Source organism: Musa acuminata, chromosome BXJ1-6 (genome assembly GCF_036884655.1).
Source record: "Musa acuminata AAA Group cultivar baxijiao chromosome BXJ1-6, Cavendish_Baxijiao_AAA, whole genome shotgun sequence".
NCBI lineage: Eukaryota > Viridiplantae > Streptophyta > Magnoliopsida > Zingiberales > Musaceae > Musa > Musa acuminata.
Genome location: NC_088332.1, coordinates 42,897,456 through 42,924,289, shown reverse-complemented (window position 1 = coordinate 42,924,289; position 26,834 = coordinate 42,897,456). Strand labels below are relative to the sequence as shown.

At 38.5% G+C, this 26,834-nt stretch overlaps 4 protein-coding genes and 1 long non-coding RNA gene across 6 annotated transcripts; 2 read left to right on the top strand and 3 right to left on the bottom strand.

Annotated features, from left to right (window-relative positions):
• Positions 1-38: 38 nt before the first annotated feature.
• LOC135677130 (uncharacterized) lies at positions 39-13,468 on the bottom strand. 2 transcript variants are annotated; one of them, XM_065189081.1, is made up of 13 exons: positions 12,951-13,468; positions 9,230-9,672; positions 6,295-6,494; positions 5,945-6,109; positions 3,704-4,015; positions 2,034-2,192; positions 1,802-1,951; positions 1,441-1,641; positions 1,097-1,255; positions 792-977; positions 525-695; positions 256-443; positions 39-178 (listed from the first exon to the last, which is right to left on the bottom strand). In XM_065189081.1, the coding sequence occupies exons 1-12, from the start codon at positions 13,270-13,272 to the stop codon at positions 383-385; spliced, it is 2,529 nt and encodes an 842-aa protein (XP_065045153.1). In that variant the 5' UTR covers positions 13,273-13,468; the 3' UTR covers positions 39-178; positions 256-382. The 2 variants fall into 2 exon arrangements, with proteins under 2 accessions (XP_065045153.1, XP_065045154.1); XM_065189082.1 differs by having other exon boundaries at positions 798-977.
• A 188-nt stretch (positions 13,469-13,656) lies between these two features.
• Positions 13,657-17,567, top strand: LOC135677134 (uncharacterized). Its single transcript, XR_010514548.1, has 2 exons — positions 13,657-14,113; positions 17,255-17,567. It is a non-coding gene; the product is annotated as an uncharacterized LOC135677134 (long non-coding RNA).
• LOC135677131 (pentatricopeptide repeat-containing protein At1g79080, chloroplastic-like) lies at positions 14,025-16,218 on the top strand. The gene has a single exon (XM_065189083.1). It carries the CDS (start codon positions 14,278-14,280, stop codon positions 15,946-15,948), a length of 1,671 nt encoding a protein of 556 aa, XP_065045155.1. The 5' UTR covers positions 14,025-14,277; the 3' UTR covers positions 15,949-16,218.
• Positions 17,568-17,795: 228 nt separating the features above from the next.
• Positions 17,796-21,463, bottom strand: LOC135677132 (uncharacterized). Its single transcript, XM_065189084.1, has 4 exons — positions 20,284-21,463; positions 19,206-19,285; positions 18,784-19,048; positions 17,796-18,696 (listed from the first exon to the last, which is right to left on the bottom strand). Exons 1-4 carry the CDS (start codon positions 21,035-21,037, stop codon positions 18,431-18,433), a joined length of 1,365 nt encoding a protein of 454 aa, XP_065045156.1. The 5' UTR covers positions 21,038-21,463; the 3' UTR covers positions 17,796-18,430.
• A 1,860-nt stretch (positions 21,464-23,323) lies between these two features.
• LOC135677871 (F-box/LRR-repeat protein At3g48880-like) lies at positions 23,324-24,310 on the bottom strand. The gene is made up of 2 exons (XM_065190284.1): positions 23,869-24,310; positions 23,324-23,795 (listed from the first exon to the last, which is right to left on the bottom strand). The coding sequence occupies exons 1-2, from the start codon at positions 24,213-24,215 to the stop codon at positions 23,333-23,335; spliced, it is 810 nt and encodes a 269-aa protein (XP_065046356.1). The 5' UTR covers positions 24,216-24,310; the 3' UTR covers positions 23,324-23,332.
• Between the last annotated feature and the right edge of the window lie 2,524 nt (positions 24,311-26,834).

The window sequence follows — 26,834 nt, the reverse complement described above, 5'->3', positions numbered from 1 at the left end:
GGTTTTCTTACTTAGGTCACTAATGCTCTCCGTAGCATGAGTATTAGCCTCTGTACTTGGTGATAAATGTACATCAGAAGGAACAGGTTCAGTAGAAGCATTGACCATGCCAAGTGCTGTAAGATTTTCCTCAAGAGATCTTTCTGCTTCAGCTTTAGACATCTGCGGCTAATTATCACTGTAAATTTCCAAAAATAAATTAGTAGGCACAATTACAAATAACATAACAATATAGCAGAATCCTGAGTCTCTTACTCCATAAGCCTTGAATCTTTCTTCCTTATTCCTTCTATATAATCATTCTCAGAATTATACAAAATCACAGGGGTAGAGAAATAATCAGCATTAACTACTTCAGCTGAATAATTCAGTGTGCCATCTGCTACAGAATTTTCATGAAATGAGCTTCTGGATCTAACCCCTGGCTTTTTAATGTATTAACTCTGCAGCATCGACAGAGTGACATATTAATAAGGAGCAAAATGTTAGAGAATAACATGCCAAGAATAATTAGTCAGTAGAACCTTGCTATATTCCTTTGCCTTCTGAAGTTCCTAGCGGAAGTGTTATTCATATATAAGGCAAGGGGTGAATCATCAGAAGCTATATCAACTGAAAATTTTGCTAGGCCATCTGCTGTTGAATTCTCCTCAATAGGAAATCTGGACTTGATCCACATGTTCTGTTCATTTTTACTGTGAAAAAAGACCGTTTAACAGATACAGTCAGCATAAGTTTAAAGATGATACATTCCACTCTGCTACCCCAATGCTCAGTATGATCCACATCACCTCAACCTTTTATCCATTGCCTTGCTGATGTTCATACTTTCTGTAGCTTTCGAATTTATAGCAACTACAAGTGACATATCTGCTGGAGCTACAACAGATGGTGTGTTTGTCATGCAATCCTTTGTTGAATTCTCCTTAACATGTATTCTGGATTTAACTCTTGGATTTCTTGGTCTATTATTATCCCTGAAATATTGATAAAGAAACAAAAGACAAATACAAATTATAAGGATATAGAATAATTTGAATACGAAAGCACAATCTTATATAAAATATGATCATAAAATCTAGTGTCTTAATCATACCTCAATCTTTTATTCCCTGACCTGCTAATGCCCAGACTACTGGTAGGATTTGATTCTATGCTTGGTGGAAGAGCCAGGCCATCAGTGCAACAATTTGTCTCCTGATCCTCCATTGAAACTCTTCTGGGCTTCTTTCTGGACTTATTTGGTTGATTCTCACTGTCCAGTTGGTCATAAAAGAAAACTAAATATTAAAATAATAACCTAATCAGATCATAATATTTTCAAGGTGTATATATGCAAACTCTTCAAGGCTTAATAAACATATATAATTAAGAACTAAGAACAAGGGAATGAAGACAGAATAACCCAAAGAAAACCAATGTATGTCCAAAGAACAGTACCTTTGCTTTTTCTTCCTAACTTTTGCACCACCAATTTTGTCAAACATAGTATTAGAATTAATGAGTGGTGTAAAGTCATTTGGACCTATTGCTGGTCGCTCACTTTCTCGGTCTACAAAGTTAGATATAAGTGCAGTCTTCTTTATCTGTGCTGCAGCTTGAAGCGAAATCAATTCTCCTGGAAGCAGAATCTTCCATCGTCTGTATACCCAGAATTTAAAGTATTATCTTTGAGTCACAAGAAAATCAGGTACTATAGAATCACAAGAAGCCATGAGTCAGAAGACTCAGAACATAAAACATCATTTCAAGCAACAGAGGTCTTTGAAGGTGAAATAGTAGGAATGCATCATGATCATACCTCCTACATTGGTTATCAGTACGTGGAGGTATGCAGGCAGCAATTTTCGACCAACAATTTCCATGCATCGCTCTTGCATCCAACAGCTTGGCATCCTCTTCTGCAGTCCACGGTTTTAAATTTAGAGTTGGATCCAAACAGTTATGCCACCTGTCACCAGAGAGAGCAACTTGGAATCAAACAGACATTATAAATTAGTCTTATCTGGAGGTAAAGAAAATTATGCTGCTACCTTTCTCGACACTGAACTTGTGTGCGACCAGGGGCAAACCGAGCTATCTTGTTCCAGTTTTTGGCCCCAAAAAGCATCACTGCTACTTTCAGCCGTTTATCTTCGTCCACAGACCATCTTCCCACTTTCTTCCTCTCAGGGTTAAGAGTTTTGTTCCACCTGCAACAGAGAGGTCATAGGTTTCGTGTTACGGGAAGGATATACTAGACTCAATGTTTACAATTTCATATACCGGAACTATACGAGTCAGGGTTCAGACTAGTTCTACAATGGTCCATACCAGTGTACCAAGTGTTAGTATGCCGGTATATACCGAGTTTCAGAAAAAAAACCTTGGAAAACTGAAAAAACAAAAGGCAAAATATCCAGTACAGGGCCTGTACCATCCTGTACTGGGCAGTACAAGCCCTATACTGGGCATACTGCATGGCACTGGTCCTGTGCTAGATGGTACAAGCCATGCATTGGGTGTACCATCCGGTTTACCCTGGTCTCCATACTGGTAGGCTGTCAGACCAGTAAATACTATACGTACCATACTGTACCAGGCAGTCTTACAAACCTTGATTACACCAACTACAATCTGTATGACCGTCCAGTCCACAAATGAATATATAACAATTCCTAGAAAATAACATATCCAAGAAGTGTCACTGGAAACATAACCCCTGAATTCAAATAGCTATCACCCTTCATAAATCTCAATGTCCAAAAAGGAAGTATATAACCAATTAATGGTAATCCAACTAGTTAGCATATCATACTACTAGAAAGTTGCATCCATTAGCAGTTCCCAGGCTGTCACTACTGCATTTGCTAGAAAATCATATATTTACTTATGCCAGTTGTGTCATCAAAAGCCCATAACAAAGCATTAATGCCAAATGGCAAATACTATTAAACAACCGCGTGAAGTTCGACAAGGCTATATAAAAACTCTTTGAGTGTACTATCATCAATTGGAAAACAAAAGCCTTTTTTATTGCATATGCATAGCATGGTTCCTAGGATGGTGTACTAACAAATAGTAGTACCTTATTTATGCCAATATTTTGTACAATTAACATAAAAGAACTGCAGCTCATCTGATACATGATAGATCAATTTCTTCAACTTAGTTATTCTATGGTATTGAGTTACAATCCAATCAGGAGAACTAAGGCCTTAATCCTGTCACTTCAAAATCAATCATGGAGGCTACAAAGTTGAAGATCATTCAAAATTATCTACTATGTAAAAACAAGTGATAATTTTAAAAAATAAAGATTTAGATAAAATTTGTGTGCCCAACAAACTAAAACAAAATGAATGCAATAAAAAGCATTTATGCATAGAAGTACCAACCAAACTACTTCAACAATCATCAAAACGCTTGACACTGATAGACACTGTTATATGACTACATACAAGAAGTTTACTTGATCTGATACTTTTATATTATTGATCAAATCAAAACATATTCTATGTCATTGATATTGCTGAATTTTTTATCCATTTGATATGCATAGATAAGAATGTTTTGCAAGTATAATTTTTCATTTGTGGACTTAGGAACCTAGGCTGCTCCTTTGTCTGTACCTAGATACAACTGTCCGTTGGTCATTGTTCTTCCAACAAATTAACTAATTAATCCGAGAAATCAGCAAAGAAAGCACTTAGAAATGACTTACCTATTAGAACACTGAGGACCTACACGGCCTTCTAGACAAGAAGCGACCATCTGCCAGTTATCGCCATAGTACTCCACAGCCACACGAAGCTTTACATCTTCATCTTCTGTCCAGTCCTTATTCAGAATATGAGGATTAAGGCTCCGTTGGTAACGTACTAAGCATTGGAATGGTGTTCTATGTGTATCCAATGTGATTGAAATATCTATCCAATTGTAAATGCCCCTTTCTTGAACGATAAACAAAAGCTTCTTATCCTCCATTACTGTCCAAGGACTGTGATTAATCATGGGATCTTCACAGTTCAACCACCTGAAGAAAAGATAAAATAAAGATTAGATGTGCCTTCAACTGTGAAAATGATGAGGCAGAGAAATAAAATTGGCACAACCATGCAAAAAACCATCTGCATAATAAAATACATATTAGAGCGGTGGTTTTGTTACAGACCAAAGAAATTCATATTCAAATGTGACATACAAAGAAGTCTAATGAAACATTTATCGGCTCTTCATGAGATCTTCACAGTTCAACCACCTGAAGAAAACATGAAATGAATGCAAAGATTAAAAGTGCCGTCACCCTTGAGAATGATGAGGCAATTTGGAGAAATAAAATTAGCATACCCACTAAAAAAATATCTGCATAATAAGACACATTAGAATAGTAAACTAGTTACAGATCAAAGAAATAAATATTCAAATGCAACATACAAAGAAGTCTAACTAAACAATTATTGGCTCAATTTAGCTTCATGTAGCAACCATCCAAACTCCTAAATACAGCTTCTTAGCAAGACTGACACAGTGTGGAAGTTTACAGTGCCAAATTCTAAGAAAGGAAGCAAAATTATACAGGCTGGCTAGGATCAAAGCGATACACATGCCTCTAACTTTCATAGAGATTGGCTACATACTAATAATCACTTAACTAATTTATAACTACACTAGTGAACAATGTTGTCATAATTAAAAGCTAATACCACAAGCATCAGTACTTAATGACTTGTCTATCTTAGTGGATAAACATTGCTGCAAAGGAAAGGGCTTTAGAAAAGCTGTACATCAATCTTATTGTCAAACAATGTACTGGACAAAGTCACACGGTACTTATTCATGCATCAGACCTTCCTCATCAGATTTCAAGATCAGGCCAGACATACTCCAGTGCATAACACTTAGACATGCATATGCAGGAGAGAACACAACTATGAAGTAAAAAACCTTTAAACAATTAGGCTTCTCCACCAACCTTAAGTAATAAGTAATTGATATTCCCGTCGCTCTCACATTGAGTCAGTTCCAATATGGAACAGTCTATTTGGATCCAGATCAACCACTCATAAAGAAAATCCTAATTCCTCAGGCAAAATATCAAATAGTTGGGAAATGACCAATATTGATCAAAAAGAGTTGCAAGAATTAGCTGATTTTAGATAATAAGGCGATTCCAGCGATCCAGATTAGATTCCAGCCAATTCCGGCATAGATTCTTTATCATCCAACATAGTGTTATTGTAGCCATCCATTGAATTAAGAAATAGAGAATAAAATGGGAAAGAAGATAAATGAGAGAAGAAGTGGAAGGGGAAAGAGAAAGAAAGAGGAGGTGGACATGGGTGATCGAAGGAGGAAGGGGTGACTGGAAGAGGGGATTAGCTGAGGATTTACTTTGTTGCTCACCTTGTTGTTCAAACTACTTTATGTTTGCTCGCAACTACATGCTGCCTGCTTGCTGCCAATGCCACCCATTCACTACCCTTCTTGCTTTGGGCTTAAGGAGCAACCTAAAGCTTGTGGATTTTTTCTTATCATTTTTTATATGAAAACTGCTACATACTTTATAATTATATAAAAGGTTTTAAATTTTGGTCTGATACCAATCTCAACAACTAGTTGAACTTGTAAATTAATGCAGGTCATTGAATTTCGTATTGTTACTCAGAATCTAATGGTGGAATGTATCGGGAGAAGGAAATTGGAGAATGGCAAAATCAACTACGGTAAGTATTTCCAGGTTAGATTGTCCGATAAATTGTCAAAAGCCTGTCTTGTCATAGCCTATATCAGGACATATTCGAACGGATTGTAAAGAAAAGCAACATTTGAAGGTACAAGGCTAAACAATGCAAGTAAATTGAACCATTAATAAGCAAATAATATATGACAGATAAGCATTAGAATGTATAAATGATGCTAATATACTGAAATATAGAATACCTCATTTTAAGTAAAATTATACCTTGCTTCACATTCTGCACCAGCACGGCCCATGGCATACATTGAAGCCAACCGATTCCAATTTACTAATGGTATGAAAGATCTAATTTTTTCAGGTGTGAACTCAGGATCACTGAGTGTTATTGCAGAAGACATTAAATTTGAATCTGTGATGCCCTCTGCGTCACTGCATGTGAGATAAAAATGATTAGAAAAAGTTCAAATGCCTCAAAAACAATGTTAAAGAAATTTTTTCCAGGAACCTCAACCCGCAGAATACTTTGGTTGAAAGCCTTCGTGTAGATTTAAGGTCATCAAAGCAAATACAGAAAATAAACTAGGAAGAAAGGCAACCTCAAAGTAAATACATACCTTTCCATATTCATTGAGTTCAAAATCAGCATCTCTTGGTACTGTTGCTTTATTCCCTTCACAAGATTCTCTTTCTCGATGTTTGACCATGGCTGCTTACTAAGTGAGATGGGAAATCTTTTAAGTACCATTTTATACTTTGAAACATGGGAGTTCTCATTTGGACCAATATATGAGGCAGGAACCTTCTTCAAAGTCGTCTGCATCCAGACATACTTGTCAGCCAATGTAAATTTATTTCTAAAACAAACAACTAAAGGCAATAACAGTTTAAAAGAAGAAAACAAGTAGCAACTAGAGAAAGAAAGAACTGATAGCATGTTTGACGCCATCCATGAGGATTCAACAACTATATGTTAGTGTAATAAAAAACATGATGGTAATAAAATTGTATATAAGAAATTTATTAGTAGCACCCAGCACCACATCTTTATGGAAGTTGTAATAATTATGTTCATAAATACAGAATCAATAAAAAGACAACTAAGATAGATGCAAGATAATCAATGACAATATAATCTAGTTATGTCTAGTCTGCTTAAGACTTCCAAGTGGTGCTTCATATATTTACAACACCATACAAAAAAAATAATTATAATCATTGTGTTCCTTGGATTGTCTTTGTTTTTTTACAAAGACAAGCTTATTCATTACTGAATTATTTCACTGTACAAAGGATGCATCATCTAGTCCTTGATGATAAAGAGGGAAGCCTACTGGCATACAGTACAAGAAGAATCACAATAATTGATCCTCAAAACTTATCATAGTTAAACCAAACAAATGCACCATAAATCCTACCAGTACCTATTTTAAACAATGTCTTTGCCAAACTTCTCCCATTATGTAAATTCTGAACCCAAACAAATTATGAATAGACAGCACAACAGTCATATAAAATTCCAACAGGAAGAAAAAAAAATTCTAATTCACTGGTGACCTTATCAGTCTTATTAACCAACAATGCCTAGTGGTCAATCAGAAGGATAATCCATGGTGGCAAAGTTGCTCACTGTAAGACTGCAGTTGAGGTTAGAGATTGAAGTAGGACAAGTTCATTATGTGCATATAAATTATCTTTTTTTAATTTGAGAATAGAGAAAGAATAATAAAAAATATAATAGACAAAACTATCAGACTCTAGCTCAATGAAAAACTCTCAGGAATGAAATCATACCTCTAAACATCTCACATGTAATCAGTGGAATCACACCTTCAGGAATAAAGATGTGGCTTCACACCACTTGCACATACTTAATGTGGAAAAAATAATTATTCATTCATATTCATTTATTCATAAAGCAATTACAATCCCTTTACCCTTTCTATAGGCTCCCCAATTACAAGAAAATAAGAATACAAAATTTAAAAAAATGAATATAAATCAACTACTTTATCCTTCTTCGTAGAAAATAATTTTATAGATTTGATCAGTGGTTTAAATAGGCGCCCTGGTGCTCGGGTGAGGCAAGGCGAAGCCCATGCACCTCAATGGTGGACCAGGTAGCGCGCTTCAATGAGGTACCACCTGGGCACTCACCTAAACCCAGGCGCTTCGGGCAAGCGCCTGATTCAAATGAAGTAGTAGCTAGTTGGTTCGATTGAACCAACTAGCTTCTTACCTGCAAAAGCCATCCCTCGCACCCTCGCGTGACCTCGAGACATCAACCCTAGTGCAGCTTTTGCCTTTGCTACCAACGCTTTCTGCCATTGCCTTCACCACAGACGTAGCAAGCCGAGGCTTCCTCTGTCGTCGACGGACGTGTTCGACAGCCTAACCTTTGTCCGCAGCTTCCTTCCGTCGTCGTTGCTTCCGTGTGCAGCTCCTTCCACCGTCGAGGGAGAGGACTACAGTTTCCTTCGCCACTAACGGACACCTCTGAAGTTTCCTTCGCCCATGTCGTTGCCATCCGCAGCTTTCACTACTGTTGTTGCTGCCATCCACAACTTTCTCCGTCGCCATCGTTGTCGTCTAAAAGTTCAACCGTCGATGACTTTTTCTCTCCCTCCTAAAGGCTATTTTTCTCCCCCTCCTAATAATATTTATCAATTATATTATATATTTTTATATTTAAATATTTTAGAGCGTCTCGCTTCACTTTGGCGAGCACCTAACACCTCGAGCATTTTGGGATCTTAGCACTTTTTGATGTCTAGCGCTTTTTAAATCATTGGATTTGATAAGTGAAAAAGTTACCTTTTTTATGTTATATCTAGATGATAGACTTCCATCCTCATCAAACGATCAAACTTCCTTGCAAAGATAACATCTTCAATCAAGATTTTTAATCTTCAATTAAAATCAAAAGTTGATCACTATTCCATTTTCTACTCACTTTATTTTTCTTATTCTTGAGCAATTTAAAAAACTAAAATAGAAACATTAAGATATTGTCATGTGGCAACTAATTATATTAAATGTCCTCTTAGTCACTTTATATTGGTTTGAGGGCAAGCCCAAATCATTGAACTAAAATCTAACAAGCAGATATTAAATCATCAGCGCTCAGCCCCACATTTCACTTAGGCCCAGTTAAATCCCATTAGATGAGATTTAATGTTTCAGAAAATGCTGTAAATATATATAATATAAATATCTGTTAGAACAAACCCAAGTCGGGCCAAACCTGACGATCATGGGCTTGTTTGCACTCAGCTCATTAATCATACATACATATAATTCAACTTCAGATTTGGCTCTTTATTGTTGTGAACTGGCTGAGCCTGAGCTGGGCCTAAGCTTGAAAACATGCTATTTATGAAAGCAAATTTTTTTCCTAGCACTGCATACATACAGGCAGTAGGTGTACAGAAAGGCCCCCATATATAATCTATGAGCATGTAAAGGCTATAGTTACATGTTACAGAAATACAATCAAGGGATGTATACCAAACATGTATTTCAAAATGTAGAACTGCCAGATAAGATCTCTACCTTTGATGACTTTTCAGATGTGGACCTCTTCAAAGATATTAACGTGATACGAGGATCCTTCTTTTGAAATAAAATATTTGCCACTTTCCTTTTACAGGCAACTTGAAAGTCCATAAGACATTTAATACGTTCCTTCAGTTCTTTATTCTTCTCAATATTTGCTTCAATTTCTAGTAGCTTCCTCCTAATGAACTTCTGACATGATCTGTTCTTCTTGAGAGCATTAACAAAATTGTGAGCAGACTTGGGAAACTTAGAAGATGTCAAATCCGTAACATTTGAACTCCATGCTTCATGCTCTGGAAAGTGTGGTTCAGTGTGACTGTAGCCATGCTCTTTGCTCAATTCTGTAGATCTATTAGGTGTTTCTGGCCCACATACATCATCATTGACAACCATCTCAGGTTCTTCTAGAATTTTCTCAGGTTTCTCTCTCAGAGGATCTGCAGGAAATTTGTAACAGAGAGAGAACATGAGTGACATATGTAATAAGAATATAACTAAAAATATCAACTCTAACAACCATAAAGCAGAAAAACAAGTATAAAATTAAGAGAGATAAGGAGAGAATAAGAATAAAAGAGAAAAAAAAAAGACAATGAAAAGGATCAATGAGAAAGGATTTTTTTTCATGTAGGTTGGGTGCTCCAGTTTTGCATTTGGTCTAACAAAACATGTAATTTAGTAGTAATGAAGAAATGTGATAGAGAACCATCTAGCCTTAGAAAGGATTTCATAAAAGTTTATTCTAAGAAAAAAATCAATAAAAAATTCATCTATTAGTTGGCCTAGAAATTCTAAGAGTTGTGTTGAAAATTGTAAAGTCTTTTGATCGGACTCCTTTTGTATTAAGTGTACTATTGTATTAAGTGTACTCATTTACTATTTAGGTATCCCAGAAGTCACATTTTGGATTTCTAAAAGACATATAGATTCCTTAGGAGATTAATATTGGGAATCATTGTCTTTGTTAATTGTACCAAACCTCCTAAACCCCTATAAATAGTGGAGCTTGTTAATAGATCAAACACTTCAGATTGGAATGAAAAGAATTATATCTTCTCTAGTCTCTTACTTTCCTCTCGTATCTCACACTTCTCCTTTCTCTTCCCCTTTCTCTACTTCCCTACTCTATTATTCTACATCAGTTTGGTATCAGAGCCCATTAAGAGCCATTAAGAAACTTGCCCTATACCCCATTGGGTTCTAACTAGCAACGAAAGCTTTGATCACTCAAGGATCCTTACACCTCTAACGTCAACCCCTTACGTGTGGAGTTGGACTTTAGGGCGATTGTCCCTACAAAATTAGTGGACCACATAGCTCTTAGTACTGGGTAAATTTTTTGAAAACTTTATTAATATTTTTTATCGAAAAGATAATTCATATATTTCATTGGATCGTGGTTTTCTCTTTTTTCTCTTTTTTTTCCCTATTTATCACCCTCTCTCTCCCCATCGCTCTCTCCCCATTAGCTACAACTATAGTACCACTAGAATTTAAACCCTTGAAAGTTGTCTAAAAATAAAAAATAAAACAAAACAAAAAGTGAGAAAAAAAAAGTGAGAACCATTTGAATATTACATTTCCACCTTGTGCATTGCAACAATTAACAACCTAATTGACATTGAACGTGTATTATTTGCAAAAATAAAACTAGTAGGGCCAGCTAGGAAATATTGACAATATGTCCAATGTAGTCTTGAACACCGTCGAGAGCCTCCCATCACTCAATAGAAAGTCATGAAATAAAAACTTAAAAAAAAATATATTTACCAATCTACTTTTGAAGCCAATTGGTTAACAATTGTTAAATCTTAAATAATTGAATTCTAATGTGGTAGAGTATTTGACCCAATTTGAGGAACTTTACTTAAGTGTGAAAAAAAGAAGAACAAATCATCACTGTTCGAAGATTTATTAATGGGTTGAGGTTTGAGATCCAACGGGAAGTCTCCCTTAGTTTCCCCGACACCATGGAGGAAGCTTCCCAACGAGCCCTTGAGATTGAGAAGTATATCAAACTTTATCCAATTCGTCGAGTATCATCTCAGTCTCTTGACAACAGAACTAGTACCCAATCTACACCATGTAGTGGCTTTGTCAAGTAAAAAATCCCACAACTAGCAACAATCCTGACCCAACCATGAATTGTCCAACTCATTCAAGTATTGATTCTTAAACTAGTTCGTCTTCAATCTAATGTCATTATTGCCATAATAAAGGTCACATTGCCTCTCGTTATCCTCAACGTACCATTATCTTAAAATAAGAATCACAAGATCAAATCGAAAAAGTAGACTAAGTAGTTGAACCCAAAGCCTACTCAGGTGATGAAAACGAACTAGAAATTAAGGATGCTCATGTTAATGTTGTCCACATTATTCTCTCTACTACTAGTGATTGCAATAAATGGAAGAGGACATGTATCTTACATACTTTCATCTGAAGTGGGGAAAGAACTTGCAAATTAGTTATAGATGGGGGGTAGCATCAAGGTATATAGTTTCGAATAATACCGTCCGGTACGAGCGGTACGTACCAGTCCGACAGTAAACCGATACGCGGATCGCTCGCTACCGGATAGTATTTTTTATTTATAAATTATATATATATATATATATATATATATATATATATATATATACACCATCGCCCCGCCTAGGTCGACGATGTCGCACATTTTTTAATATAATATATATATATATATATATATATATATCGAACGATATACCGCTCGGTATGCAATACCGTACCGTACCGTACCGAGAGAAGATCGAAACTCCGGTACGGTACGATATTTCAATCCTTGGGTAGCACTATGAACGTAGTCTCAAAATCTACTATCAAAAGACTCTTACCTTCCGACCTCATTAAAAGTAGCTTGAGTTAACGAAACCACTTTACTCGTGATCGAAAGATGCCTAGTACCAATCTAAATGGGCGATTACCAAGATGAAATTTACTGTGACAACCTGCCGATAGATATTGCCCACATTCTTTTAGGTCGACCTTGGTTGTATGACCTTCATGTTACCAATCATAGAAGAAAAAACACCTATGGCTTTCTATACATTTGAGCCAGTTATTTTGTGGATAAAAGCCAGATCTGAAGGTCAAATGGCCAAAGTTCTAAATTTGAAGCACTAAAAGTATAATAGATCTTTTTCAAAGACAACTTCCAATGATCATATCAGATTTTACCAACCTAGACATTTTCAAAAGATCTGTCCAATAATCAGTGAAATATTGATTCAAACAGACAGTTGTTGTCCAGCAAATTCAACTTGCAATCAGATGAATCCACCCTAATCTGATCCATCAGTTTACACCACTAATAGGAGGTAATCATTTCTTGACAATTAGAAATGTGGTAGGAGTCGTAAGTTAGTATCTACTAATCTCATAATAGATGTGCTTAGTCTGGTTGGTCAGAGTCCCATTAAAATTAACAAAAGAATGCTTGTAGCAGTTCGTTTGATTTTCAGACTGAAATTATTCATTTGGTAAGGTGCATCGCAATCTCTGTTCTTCTTGATATATAGCCAACATACAAAGTAAACCATAGCATCAGGCAAACGCAAAAATGAATTAATTTTTTTTAAAATTACCAAGTAATCATAATATAAACAAGGGCGGCAACGCCACATTGCATATTCACCGACAAGAAGATCTAAAACAAGTAATCCAGCCACAGATTCGAAAGGGCGGTGACTCTTACCGCTATTGTACTGAGTAAATCTCCGCTGGATGGCTCGAAGGGTTTCGAAATCATCCTCATCATCAAGATCCATCGGCGCGAGAACAGACAGGGGCTTGACCAAGGAAAAGGAATCGACGGCTTGGGAGGGCGAAGAGAACCGTTCCTGCAGACGACGAAGGAGGCCTGCATCGTCGCTTCCGGAATCAGAGTCAGAATCCAAGTAGGCACCACCTACGTCGGCAGGGTCGGCGCCAGTGAGCGCGCAGGCTCGCCGCAGGGCCTCCATATCCGCGTCGAAGGCATCGCCGCCATCGCTCCCAGAGGGGGAAGAGGACGCCATAAAGACGAGTAGCACGCCGGCAGGCGATCGGAAGAATAGTAATTAGGGTTAGGGTTGCGATTCAAGAAACCGAGGGCGAGGAGCTCCGGTGGAGCGACCAACGATCGCAACGGGAGGCGCCGACTCATGTGAGCGAGGCGGGGCATTTAAAAGGCTTTTGTGGCAACGAGGGTTGGGAATTTAGATTCGGTTCGATCACGGCCAGTAGACCCCTTCTATGTCTATTTATTGAGCCCAAATCCGGACTATTGGATTCGGCTTAGATTTAACCCATTAATATGAGCCCAAATTTGGCCCATTAATGTAGGCCCAAATCCGGCCCTTGTATTTGGTCCAAATCCGGCTCATCATTGTCGAACCAACGACAACGCTCGCTCGCCGCCGCTTGCCGCCGGCGTCTCCTCCTCAGGCCGTCCACCTCCTCCAATCCGCAGCCACCTGCCCCTTCTCCTCCTCCTCTTTTTCTAGGGCCGAGGCTGCGCCGTCCAACGAGCAGGCCCCTGCAGCAGTGACGGAGCAGCTCGGTGGTGCTAGTGCCGAACCGCGTCCTCTGACGGGCTCGACGTCGTCGGACGGAGGAGGTCGGGGAAGGAGAAGAGAGAGCGACGGGCCAGATTACGGCGCACGTGCCTAGCTAAAAGTGGATCCGCTGAATGTTTTCACACAGCAAATAGCTAATCAATTCAAATGTCACCCAATCAATCTTGATAACCCTCTCGTAAGTTAACCAGGCATTGGTTGGTGACGAAGCACTTCGGGATTTGGATGTGGGAGGCCGTTGCTCTGCATCACCTTCATCCCGAAGCAGTGAGGATGGGAAGAGTTTGATGCGTGAACAGAGGTACCCAACCGTAAATCATCCATTTCATCCCTCAGCAGCTACAAAAACTGCATCTTTTCTTGCTTCTTAGATCTTTACCTGTGTTCCAGCATTCAATTTCTGCAAAGCTCATGAAAAGCTCTTCTTATTCTTAAGATTTTGCTCGAGAGAGAACCTGTAGGGTCATGTCATCCCGTCTTCATTCCATCCCACCCACTGCCAGAAGCAAGCCATGCTTCGTCTCCCATCTGCCGGACCTCCCCACTCTTTCCCTCAACAAGTGTTTTTCTAGGGTCTTAGCATACACTCCCATCACCATACTCCCCAAAGATGCAACCTTTTCGCTTCCCAACCGGAGGAACGGGAAGAATGAGTCAAGAACCAGGGAGCTCAGGCTCCAGGAGGCCTTCGTGCATTTGGAGTACATGGTGGGGAGAGGGCACAGGCCCGACGCCACCCAGGCCTCGCAGCTCTTGTACGATCTTTGTAGATCAAATAAGATTCGGAAGGCCATTCGCGTCATGGAATTGATTATCAGATCAGGGAGCACTCCTGATTCATCCACATATACTTTTTTAATCAATCAGTTGTGTAAGAGGGGGAATGTTGTGTATGCCATGCAGCTGGTCGATAAAATGCATGAGTATGGTTGCCCGCCATCTACGATCACGTACAATTCTTTGGTTAGGGGCCTTTGCATCCATGGGAACTTGCAGCAAAGTTTGTGGCTTTTGGATCGACTAGTGCACAAGGGATTGGTTCCAAATGTGTTTACTTACTCATTCTTGCTAGAAGCAGCATACAAGGAAAGAGGGGTGGATGAGGCAGTGAAGCTATTGGATGAAATTGTTGAAAAGGGTGGGAGGCCTAATTTGGTTAGTTATAATGTTTTGCTTACAGGGTTTTGCAAGGAGGGTAGATTGGAAGAGGCAATGTGCTTCTTCAGAGAGTTGCCTTCCAAAGGGTTTAGCCCTAATGTTGTTACCTACAACATCTTGTTGCGGAGTCTGTGTTACGAAGGGCGGTGGGAGGAGGCAGAGGAGCTTTTAGCTGAAATGGGTGATAGAAACCGTGCTCCAAGTAGTATCACATACAATATATTGATAGGGTCGCTTGCCCATCATGGTCGAACTGAGCAAGCACTCGACTTGTTAGAAGAGATGTCAAGAAATGGGTATAAGCCTGTAGCTGCTAACTATAACCCGATAATTGCCCAGTACTGCAAGGAGGGGAAACTGGACATGGTGCTCAGGTGCCTGGACTTGATGATGCAGAGGCATTGTAATCCTAACGAGGGGACTTATAATGTGATTGCTGTGCTTTGTGAGGAGGAGAAGGTGGTAGAGGCATTTTCCATAATCAATACCGTGGCAAATAAGCAAAATGCTTCCATGCATGACTTCTACAGAAATGTTATATCGTTCTTGTGTAAGAAAGGAAATACTTTTGCAGCTTTCCAGTTACTATATGAGATGACAAAACATGGATTTACTCCAGATTCTTACACCAATTCATCCTTGATCAAAGGTCTTTGTATGGAGGGCATGTTGGGTGAGGCTTTTAAGGCTTTTGAAGTGATGGAGGAACATGGTAACAAGCCTGATATTGACAACTATAATGCACTTATTCTTGGATTGTGCAAGGCTCGGCGGACAGATCTATCATTTGATATTTACAAGACAATGATTGAAAAAGGTTACGTACCTAACGAAACGACATATGCAATTCTAGTGGAAGGAATTGCTCATGAGGATGAGGTAGATTTAGCTGCAGATGTTTTGAAGGAGTTGTATCTGAGAGATGCTGTGAGTAAGAATACCATGGAGAGAATCTCTATCCAGTATGATTTTGAATAGTTTCTTGTATATGATTTCGCAATTTAAGAAATTAAAGAAGGTACACAGAACTTTGGTAAATGGCCCTCAGTTGGCCAATGGATGCCATATTCTGCCAGTTGAGTAATGAACAGTAGCATGAAGAACAACTTTCTAGCTATTACTTGTATCTTTCATACTTATCTGGATACAACCATCACATTTAAACATGTTTCTGTTTCTATGTTGGACAATCTCTCGAGTCCAGTTGTGTCCATGCTTATATGGATTTGCTTATTATTATTTGTTGCACATTCTTTTTTGCTCAGGTGGATGTTTTTGCATTCCTGGGTTTGGTTTAGATGTTGTCATTTCCATGTGCAAATATAAATGTCTTATTTTTTATTTTATTATTGATACTGACTAATCAGGTTCTTTGATGTTCAATAACTTTGAATGACAACTGGATTCATGGTATGTGGTGCAGAGAGAGTCTTTTCTAATTTGTCTATATGTCTGACTACTATTTGAACCTGCAATGTATATCGCAAATACTTAAAACAGTGAACTATTTGGCTTATCTGTTAGCTTAGTATTTTGTATTTCTAGTAAAAATTGCAGGGTTTATTATGATTCTAAGCAGCAGGATTGTTGATTAATGATTTTGTTCTTAGTTTTCATATTTGCAGTGGTTTGAATCAACAGGTGAAAGTATCATACCCACTACACAACCATATTGGTATGTAAAGATGGTTATGACAATGACCAACTGTTATAGAGTATTAGGTTGATGTGTGCTTTTAATAGAATACGAGACTATGCTCTCTACATTCTATCCAGTTCATGCTGTGCAGAAACATGTAAATAGATTCAACATATAATTATTCATTGCCACAAAAACTTTTTTATTCCACTGATGAATGAACTTAATTTTAGATGTGGTGATATATAAATATATATTTCATTATAAGCAATGGTTGCCTAGATTTTGCTCATTGAATTAAATTTTAGACATAGTTATGTAGTTTTCTTCACTATTCAATACTTACCTGGTTCTGCTGAATGTGAAGAACATCAAACTCCCTGTCTACATCATTCTGATTCAGATACAGTCTTGAGGAAGAATTGGCACTGCACTGTTTTACTCTTGTTGAATCTTCCACCATCTGCAAAGATCATATCTTTTGCTGTTAATGCTATTTTCAAGATTTTTTTTGTTTGATTGCAAAGCACTTGATTGATAATTGAGTTTCTTTCAAGTAATGATTTCTATGAAACCTGACTCTGGAGCTGTCATTTTACAATCAAAGGCTCCCAACATGGAACTCATCACTTTTTTTTCTTACAGGGTGCTGCAAGTAAATTAAAGATGCCAAGCACAACATGGCTTGACTGAATTCTGTAGTACCTTCTTCAAACATGCACACTAAGTAGTATGTTTCTGTGATCCAGCCTCTTCATAAATTTATAGATGGAAGATGGTACAATGAGCTTCTCTAGAGGTCATGAGTTCAAAGTTATCATCACCAGCTTCTCTACATCCCAACAAATCAAACTTGTGTAAAAGAGAGGAGTTTTACCTTCATTGTCATCTTCTCCAAAAGAATGAACAGCTAAAGTCATCACTACCAGCTTCAAAATATTTTTGGTTAATGTTACAATGACATGTCATAAAGATGGAAAGTGACTCCATTCATCAGACATCCAAACAAAGAAACAAACAACAAACCACAAACTTTGAATCTGATATTCAATGGGCAAAGCTGTGCCATCTCCAAGATGAGATGGTAATTTGCCATGAAAATACAATTATCAGATGAAGCAAGTAATTAGATAAACCAATTAGTAAATTCTCAAAGCATAAATCTGGAATTATGTGCACCATAGGCTTGAAACCAAGGGCAAATGCCTGCTGCATTATGTTGGTTTTCTTACCACAGGGAAACAAATACATGTTTCATTTTATGCTGCACAAGAAAGCCAAAATAAAAGGATTCTTTTTTGCAACAGATGCATCAGAATGTTACTACATGCTGAATCAATGATTTGTGAATTCTGATCATCTATGGGGTTACATATATGCTTTCAGCTGTTTTGAACCCAAAAAAAGGGCAAAATTTAGCAGCTCCAGAGTGTGATGAGGTTACACCAAGAACCATTCATCAAGTTCTGACTACTCTGTATTGAAGGTTGACAAGCTTCAATCTTCCAATGCGAGAATGTCTTATGGTGAGCACAATCTTTAGTGTCAATCAGAGTACAATCTTTACTCCATGCCAATAGGTTTCTAAAGAAATCCATGTTCTGTGATGGTGGAAATGGCACAAAAGAGTTTCCCCACAAAGGTGCAAAGGACTCGAAAGATCAGAGCAACCAAGATGAAGGTTGTCCACATAATTCAGACAATATAATCTTTACAAGGAAAAACAGATAAGAGAAGGAATTTTCAGGAGAATCTTGTGCCAAAGAAGTCAGAGCATATGATGCTGAAATTTAGTTCCAAAGATATGCACCGTAAAGAACTTTAAATGCGCATGTAACCTCCTCCCTGAAATCCACCTCGTTGAAAGGTTCTACTCAAGAAGGACTTTCTATTAATTGACCAACTCCTCCTCATAGCATGCCGTCTACGCCAAGAATTTACCCTTGCATAAAGGGAAGGAAACGAAAAAGAAACTAAAAGTAAAAACAACATCACAACACAGAGAATCATAACATTGCGAAAACCATCTTGCAGAGAGGGATCTCTTTGTGCTGTCCATGGCACACCACCAACATTCATTCCAAATACTGTAAAATGAACCGAATAGATCAGGTAAACATTTTCATACTGGAAATACTGAAATAATTCTCAACAATTGATAAAGGAGAACTTACTTCCTGTAATGATTGATAAAGGAAGGAAGATAATAGAGAGAAAAGAAAGATAATAGAGCTTCCTATTGATTTGTTCTGACTGCCAACTATCAAGACCAGCTTGAATTGCTGCAACCCGGTTTACTATAAATCCCAAATTCTCTTTTAGCCTCCTAAGACGACCAATTAGTTCTTCAAGGGCAATGATATCTTCACTCGCAAACCAACTTTTGGCTGAACATTTCTCTTTTACACGTGGGAATACTTGCTCGCCGTGAGCAACAACCTGGATTATAACATGGTTTAGCTTAACTAATTAATCAAAACAAACTATGATACAATTGATTTACCACATATAGACCAAAAAGGAAAGATGCTACCTAGTGGAAGAAAGTAGTTAGCGAACCCTGCATAACTCAGGTTAATAAATACTAGAAGTTCACCTGTAGGAAGCGCTGCAAATTTAAATGCATTTTGGGAAATTTTCTGTCATCCAGCATTTGTTTCTTCAATGTAGAACCTCCTGTACTCAAAAATGACACAACTCATAAATCACTTGTAAGTTATGTAGCATATAATATAGCATAATAAGTTGCTTCACAAGCATCCCAGTAGATTGCAATTAGACCAGTCTAAGTTATACATCCAATAAAAATTCCATGCAGTGACACCTACACCAGTGGCATAGAAGCCTACAGTAGAGGACAAAATGTTTGCAATGTTGTGGCATGCAGAGATTGTATATTAGAAAAGCACATGATATTGCAACCACATAAATAGGAATGATATAAGGCACTTTAAAGATTCTGGAATGGTCAAAGTTTGATGTCAAGGCTAATTAAATCAAAGTGTAACCTGCAACCAAACAGAAGAAATTAAAAAGATTCATCGGTGTAAAATGTCGAAGCTTAGTGTTTCAAGTTGACCTAAAATAGTTCCTGATGATTCCCGAATGCATCAAATCCAAAGGATGAAATGTTTCTATTTCTGTGCATTTATCTTGAGATATTATACATGTATTGGTTGACACTATAACACCCCGATTAGTCTCACATTGAAAGTGAACTAAGACTAAAATTAACTTATATCTAATGAGCATACTATCGTTAACTTCAACTTAGACATTGTGACAAGGCATCGAAAGTGAGCTAAGACTCAAATTAACTTATATCTAATGAGTATACTATTGTTAATTTCAACTAAAGAATTTTGACAAGTGATTTGGGTTCAACGAAGTTGACAAATCAATTAGAAAAATATGTATCCATATCCAACATGTTGGTACACAAATAAACTGCAGCTAAAGCTTCACTTATCACCTTTTTTTTTGTGCAGAATAAGTGATGCATAGGCTATGGATCTTTAATTTGCTCTTTGCTACATGAGAACACAAGAAAAGCTTCACTAATTTATTGCAGTGTAGTGTGTTCTGAGAAGGAAAATTACACACTACAAAACATATATTCCCCCATATCATTGATGATAAACTATCAAAGACAAAAAAGGGGAAGAAGCGATTACCCTTGTCTAATTCCAGCTCCACTGCATCCAGTTCCATCTCAAGCTTAGTCACTATATCCTGGACATGATCGACATGTGTGTCAATAATATGCACAACAAGGTTTGAAACCCTAACTGGCACAGGATTGTCAGCCTCCTCCGAGTGGTTCATCGTCAACAAAAATTCAAGAACATGCTCCCGAATGACAATTCCACTAGGTCCCTCCTTCTCCTCATCCCTCACCAAATCCGTGCTCTCAATGCTTGGGATCTCTGACAGGAGCGACTGCCCCGTGGGTGAAAACCCCAATCTTGGGACCCGTCCCAGACTCACAGTGATGACTGAGTTCTCGGTCACCCTGGCGGCCAGCCTCAGGGTGAAGCTGCTGGCGGAAGGACCCGAAGAATTCACCCGGAACACGAGGGCGCCGTCGACGTGCCCGCAAAAGGGGCCATTGCTGACGAGTGTGAGGATGTCCTGGAGCTTAAGCGGGGGGCACAGGACATCGATGAGATACTGAGCCGACAATGCCAACTTCTGGTTTCCCTTCGGGAGCTCCGCATGGTACCAACAGAACTCTCTCCCGCTGCCTTCCATCAGATCCCACTCCTTGTTGAAGTAGTTGCCCAATCCGTCGAAAAGATAGGCTTTTTGCCGCACGGCGCCGGGGAAATGGGTCCGACAATGTCGGGGTTCTCTCACCAGCGGCTCGCCCGAGGGTTCCCTCTCCACCTCTCCTCCCTCTGCTGCCGCATCGTCGGAAAGGAGTTCCATCGCAGGAACACCACCGAGTCAAGAACCTCAAAGATCGAATCTTTGAAGCAGCAAACTAACAAAAATTCGAACTTTCGACGGGAAGATGCCAACTTTTTCCAAAATGATTCTAGGAAAATCCAAACTTGAAAGGACAGGCGCCGCGAGCTCGAGGAAACCGGATCCAAGAGGACGAATCCGCAGCTTTTCATCACCAGGGGGGTCACAGGAAGAGAAAATGGCCAAAATTAAGGAGTTGACTTGGGATTGAAGAGCTCATTTGTGGAAGACGGCGGAAGGCTTCGGACATTGTAAGGGTTAAGACGGATTCAAAGCGCAGATATGGGGTGGAAGACAAAGCAATAAAAAACAGAGGATGACGGTCGAGATGAAGGTACGAAAGATCGTGATAGTCGGCACCTCCCTCGTTGCTTGCTATCGCTCTCTCTCTCTCTCTCTCTCTCTCTCTCTCTCTCTCCATATATATATATATATATATATATATATATATATATATATAATATCACACGCACAATACGCATATGCATATTATAAAAATATATTTATTATTTAAAATTTTTAATATAATGCATCTTTTTTAAAATATTAAAATTCTCGCATTTACAACTATCAATAATATTTATCCATGAAATTCAAATTAATTGCTTCTAACTGAGGTTAGTTAGTTTGAGCAAATAAGCATATAAGAAAATACTTATAAGCTTTTTTTGCCACCATTATTGATATGAAAAATATTTTCTCCAAATAACAGTGGCACATAATGATGGGGCAAAATAAAATTAACAATTAGATCATATAGACATTAGTCTAAAATAACAATAAGAAAGTATTATGCTCGTATCTAAAAAAGAATGATTATTTTATAAAATATTCTTCTCGATTAATTCACTATAAAAAATTACCTTAGATATGGTAATAAATGTCAATTATTATTCATTAAATTTACTCTATTTTTATTGCAGAGCATTAGAAGGATCATGTTGAGAAACTCATTTGATCTTGATCTTTCTATTAAGTCCACCGTATAGCACACGCCAAAATCTACCTCAGCCCTTGAGGAGAGTTCGAGCCACCCTATATCGATCAAATCAAGTTTCTTGCATGCATGAGCTCGAACTGAGTTACATTAATATGAATGCTATCGATATTTTCCGATCAATTATTGTGTTGGAATGATGACCATCTTTTATGTTTTGTGTTTCACGTAGAATGGTAATGTTTCTGTATTAATGCAACATAAATAGGAGGAAGGATGCACGAATAAACTATCTGACTTCATGATGAGAACTCAAAGTTCCAAGATTCCTCTCAAAACACCTCAAAATGCTGAATGGCTGCATTTATCATGATACAAAATGATGCTGAAATGAATAATGGGTAAAAATCCTGCTTCATAGCCAAGCAATGGCAAAAAAATGGTCTTAAAAGACCCATGCCATCTTTTGCAGATTGGGCTCTGCTCAACCCAGGCAAAAATCCTCATAATTATTAATGAGTAGAGGTGTTTTCCTTTGAATTGGCATGGACAATTATTCCTGCATAATTTCTGGCAAAAGACAGGTGATGTCTCCAATGATATTTTTTTCTTCCTTAAAAGAAACTGCTCTATTGTTATTTTCAAGTCAGACTCTTCTGAAAGAGAAGTTTTTTCCTTTCAGCTGACAGGAACAGTAGGTGATGATCCTAATGTTATTTTCAAGTCACATCCTTCGATAGAAAACTTTGAAAGGAATCTACTACAGGAACAATTGAATACATGGCCTAGGAAACTTTTAGCTCCTGCCTCTTATGCTACCAAGAATAGTGATTGCTACTGGCACACAATCTTTGCTAAAGCAAAAGATGGTTCACTACCAGTAGTTACAAGAGCCAGCCAAGATTATGATGTATATATTTGCAGGGAAATGAATGAACAACAAAAAATAGTTTGTATAAGTTGATCCAAAAATTTAATTGATCATTTTGTCCTCTTGTGATGCAGTATCCTTCAGAATAGGTGACTGCTCCGAATCTCCTTTTGCTTTTGGTTTGGTGGGTTTTTGGTTGGGGTGGGTGGTGATTATGTTGTCGGGTGTTGTTAATTACACTCTTTGTGTGAGCTGCTTCCCTGCTACAAATTTGGAGAACAAGTCAAGATCCTTTTTGGAGGACTACATCTACTTTCGAGAGTATCATCATGCAGAAGAATGATGAATCTTCCAAAGGAATGATTCAAAGTAGTCCTCCAGGGAAAGAGGGATGCAGAAGATAATTAGAAGACAAAGATTTAAGGTACTCAGGCTATGATCGAGGCATTTACAATGGATCACATTCATCTGAATTATAATCGAAATCATCGAACAATTTGGAACCCTCATGCTCGAAAATCTTGATGCCTAAACCTCTTTTCTTTACCTCTTCATCAGCTTCAAATCCCATGCAGTCCCTCACAGTCAATCTCTGCAGCTCCTTACAGCCACTCAGTATCCCCAGTAGTTGCTCCCTGGGCAAGTATGACTTGCTGAGGCACAAAAACTTGAGCTTTGGAAGAAGATTAACGATGGCCAACATGTCTTCCTTTTTGATAGAACCGCACATTTTGAGTCCACTAAACTTCTTGCAATGCAGATTGATTTCTGAGAGCATCTCCAAGAAAGAAGATGGTTTTGCCTCCATCTCAAGCTGCTCGAGGTCCTTCCATTTTCCTACGAGCTTTGGGATGTCTGCCTCATCTGCCGGCGATAGATTCGGCAGCACAAGCTTCTTCAGTCTCGGGCATCTGCCGAAAGCCCATGAAAGCTTCATCAACCATCGAGTAAAAGATCTAAATAAGTAGGGAGAAGGCTTCATACTCGTCAGAAACAAGGAACAGGTCCTGCATGGAGGTGCCAAACAGGAGAGGGAACATGATCTCCTCCACCAAACGATTGCCCCTCGCCACGGCGAGCTTTAAGAAGCCGGTGAAGAAGAATCTCTGGAGGCGGTACTCTGCCATGAAGCTCTTGGTCAAATCACCCCACGGCATGAAGTCCAAGTCCCGCAAGTTTAGTACTCGCCAGCAGAGGGGGTGGAGAGAGGCCTTCCGCCATGACCGGCACACCAACGGCACGCTCAGCGTCAAGTCCTGCAGGCCGAGCCTCTGCAAGATCGCCACCAAGCAGTCCATCTCCATGTCCTCCCACCTCCTCTTCCCTTCCATTGCGCTCTCCCTGACTTCTCTGCTTCTTGACCTCCTTTTGCTGCAAACATGGAGAGGCTACTGGCATTTATACAAACAGGTGAAAAGGAGCTCAAGTATTGGCTCAGTAGTGTATGTATGTAAGGTTTTATGACCCATTATATGGGGATTTTGTTTCATCAGCATAATTAGCAAATCATAATTTTGGTAATTATATGTGATGACACAAAAAAAAATTCTAGAAGATTTAATTATATAATTATAAATAAAACTGATTCGAATTAATATATGTGAGGCTTGATACAAACATGATTCAAAAACTTCGATTTTCTAATATTAACCCTTGTACCCATTTTCGTATTTTCGAAGTCGTTTAATATCGGTATTGTTCTTACGTATATGATATCAAACATTAATACAATGCAAAATTTTAACATATTAAATTTAGATAAAAACATCTAACTAGTTATTGACTTAATTATTTTTTAATTTTCATCTCATATATAAATATATTTTTGATAAAAAAAATAAATTAAACATTATAAATATTATTTAATTATTATATATAGAGCTAATTATATATTACCCCTATGGGTAGCTACCTTTAATATTCTCATGTTTATACTTTTAAAAATTATATTGAAATATTACACTTATGAAAGTGAAATATTTAATCTGTTGCTTTAATAAAAATTTTTTCTCTTTCTTAATTTTTAACCTTATATAGAAATATTAGCAGAAGGATCATAATATAACTTTTAAAAGTACAAGAATCAACATCGGCATAGCTCCCGTATAATGACAGTAATGTTACATGAATGGAAAGGGAACGTTGGTTCCGATGGATGCACGAATCTTAGAGCATCGGATCACCTCACTGGCGCACCTTCGATCAAGGGTTGGGATTCAGAGTTGGGAAAGTGGACATGGGGTAGGATAAGTTAGGTGAAATAGATATCACGTTGGTAGATATGAGGGAAAGAAAGGTAGGAAGAAGAAGAAGAAGAGGTACGGTAGGTGTGTGGCTGTGACTCCAATGCGAACTTCACATCAACAAGACTGACTCCAAAGTTTGATGGCCTCGGAGGTAATGGTGACATAGAAATTGCGCATTCCACTATTTTCTGCATAGATAAATAGCTAAGAGTCAAGAGATCCCTCAATTCGATTAATATTTCATCTTATTTTTGTTTCGTGTGAATTTATCATGAAAAATTAAGAAATATATATTATAATATATTTTTTTTTTTATCTCCAATTAAGATAACAAAAACCCTTAACAGTAAATTTGGCATGTTCGATGAATAAAAAATATTTTTTACTATTGAAATATTTCTTTTAGTGACTAGCGACTAAGGAATGGAAATAATATTAAATTAAATTCACGAAAATGAATACAACACCTGCCTCAATTTCTTTATATTATCCATGATGGAAATAATGGAGATGATGGTCACGCCCCTGCGGGCCCCGGTTTGACTCATGGTCAATGTCCGACATGCACAGCGCAGTGGCACGTGGCACCAATGCGCCGCGTCGCCCGCCACCGCGGACGAGCATGTGAAAGCGGAGAAGAGTGTTCCAACGTGACCCCTCCTTTTGCTGCTCTCCTGTGGCCTTTACAGTCTGCACTCCAACAACAAGGAGAAGGCATCCTCTCCTCACCTGCTTCTCTTGCTGGTTCACGCATTGCAGAGTGGTGGTGGTGGTTGCCATGGACAAGGCTCTTCTGGTAGTTTCGGTCTTCATCAGCGACGGCGACGACGCAGCGGCTGATGGTAGGTTATGTAGGGAACTCAATGGTGATGATGATGATTTGGATGTGGCTCTAGCTGCCTGATTACACGCAGTGAAGAATCCTCCAACACTCGAAAGATGTGGCTATGAGTTCATATTTGCTTGCTGATATCATTGTTGATGATGATCGATTTTGTTAGAGTTAATGTATTATTCACATATGCTTATTCTTATTTAATCCAAACACTTTCACTTTCACCTAAAATTTGCTGTGTTTGTCATTAATGTTAAATCAAACAGATGCTTTACTTGAACTTTATTACATAATAACATGAGAGTTCTCTTGCAGATCTCTCTCTCTCTCTCTCTCTCTCTAACGTATAAACCCCAAGAACTAGTATTACTTAAACATCATCCATGGCTTCCAACTCTGGCCTCCTCGCCAAAGCAAATCTCATGGCCACTGCGTTCTTAAGCTTCGAAGCGTGCCATGCAGCACGCCATCTCGTAGAAACAACCAACCCCGTCGCAGCACTGGGCATCCCAACCTTGGCTACGCCGACACTTCCAACACTGCCGCCGATGCCCACCGTGCCGCAGGTGGCACTGCCGCCTATGGATTCGATCCCAACCACCGTCCAGAAGGTTTCACTGCCTCCGATGCCTTCAGCTCCAGCAATCCCATTCATTCCCTTCCCCATCCCGCCACCTGCAGCTGCCCCATGATGGCCATGCAGAGCTCGTGCACGGAGCATTGATGCATGCACTCGGTGTGCAGCGATGTAACGCTGGTTTGCCTTTGTCATGGCTTGTACTTGTAGGATTCTGCGTCACGTTATGTAATGTCTACTTCTCTTTCCACTGTGCAATGGATTACTATCAACAACTTTACATGTTCATTTT

Excerpts from the sequence above, each read along its gene's own strand:
- LOC135677130 (XM_065189081.1), bottom strand. The coding sequence starts at position 13,272 with ATGGCGTCCTCTTCCCCCTCTGGGAGCGATGGCGGCGATGCCTTCGAC. Across the intron at positions 9,673-12,950 it reads ATTTACTCAGTACAATAGCG|ATCCTCTGAGAGAGAAACCT; the intron begins GTAAGAGTCACC and ends AATTTCCTGCAG. Across the intron at positions 1,256-1,440 it reads GTTAGGAAGAAAAAGCAAAG|TGAGAATCAACCAAATAAGT; the intron begins GTACTGTTCTTT and ends CCAACTGGACAG.
- LOC135677131 (XM_065189083.1), top strand. The coding sequence starts at position 14,278 with ATGTCATCCCGTCTTCATTCCATCCCACCCACTGCCAGAAGCAAGCCA.
- LOC135677132 (XM_065189084.1), bottom strand. The coding sequence starts at position 21,037 with ATGGAACTCCTTTCCGACGATGCGGCAGCAGAGGGAGGAGAGGTGGAG. Across the intron at positions 19,286-20,283 it reads GGAGCTGGAATTAGACAAGG|GAGGTTCTACATTGAAGAAA; the intron begins GTAATCGCTTCT and ends TTTTGAGTACAG. Across the intron at positions 19,049-19,205 it reads ATTTGCAGCGCTTCCTACAG|GTTGTTGCTCACGGCGAGCA; the intron begins GTGAACTTCTAG and ends GTTATAATCCAG.
- LOC135677871 (XM_065190284.1), bottom strand. The coding sequence starts at position 24,215 with ATGGAAGGGAAGAGGAGGTGGGAGGACATGGAGATGGACTGCTTGGTG. Across the intron at positions 23,796-23,868 it reads CTGTTCCTTGTTTCTGACGA|ATGCCCGAGACTGAAGAAGC; the intron begins GTATGAAGCCTT and ends GGCTTTCGGCAG.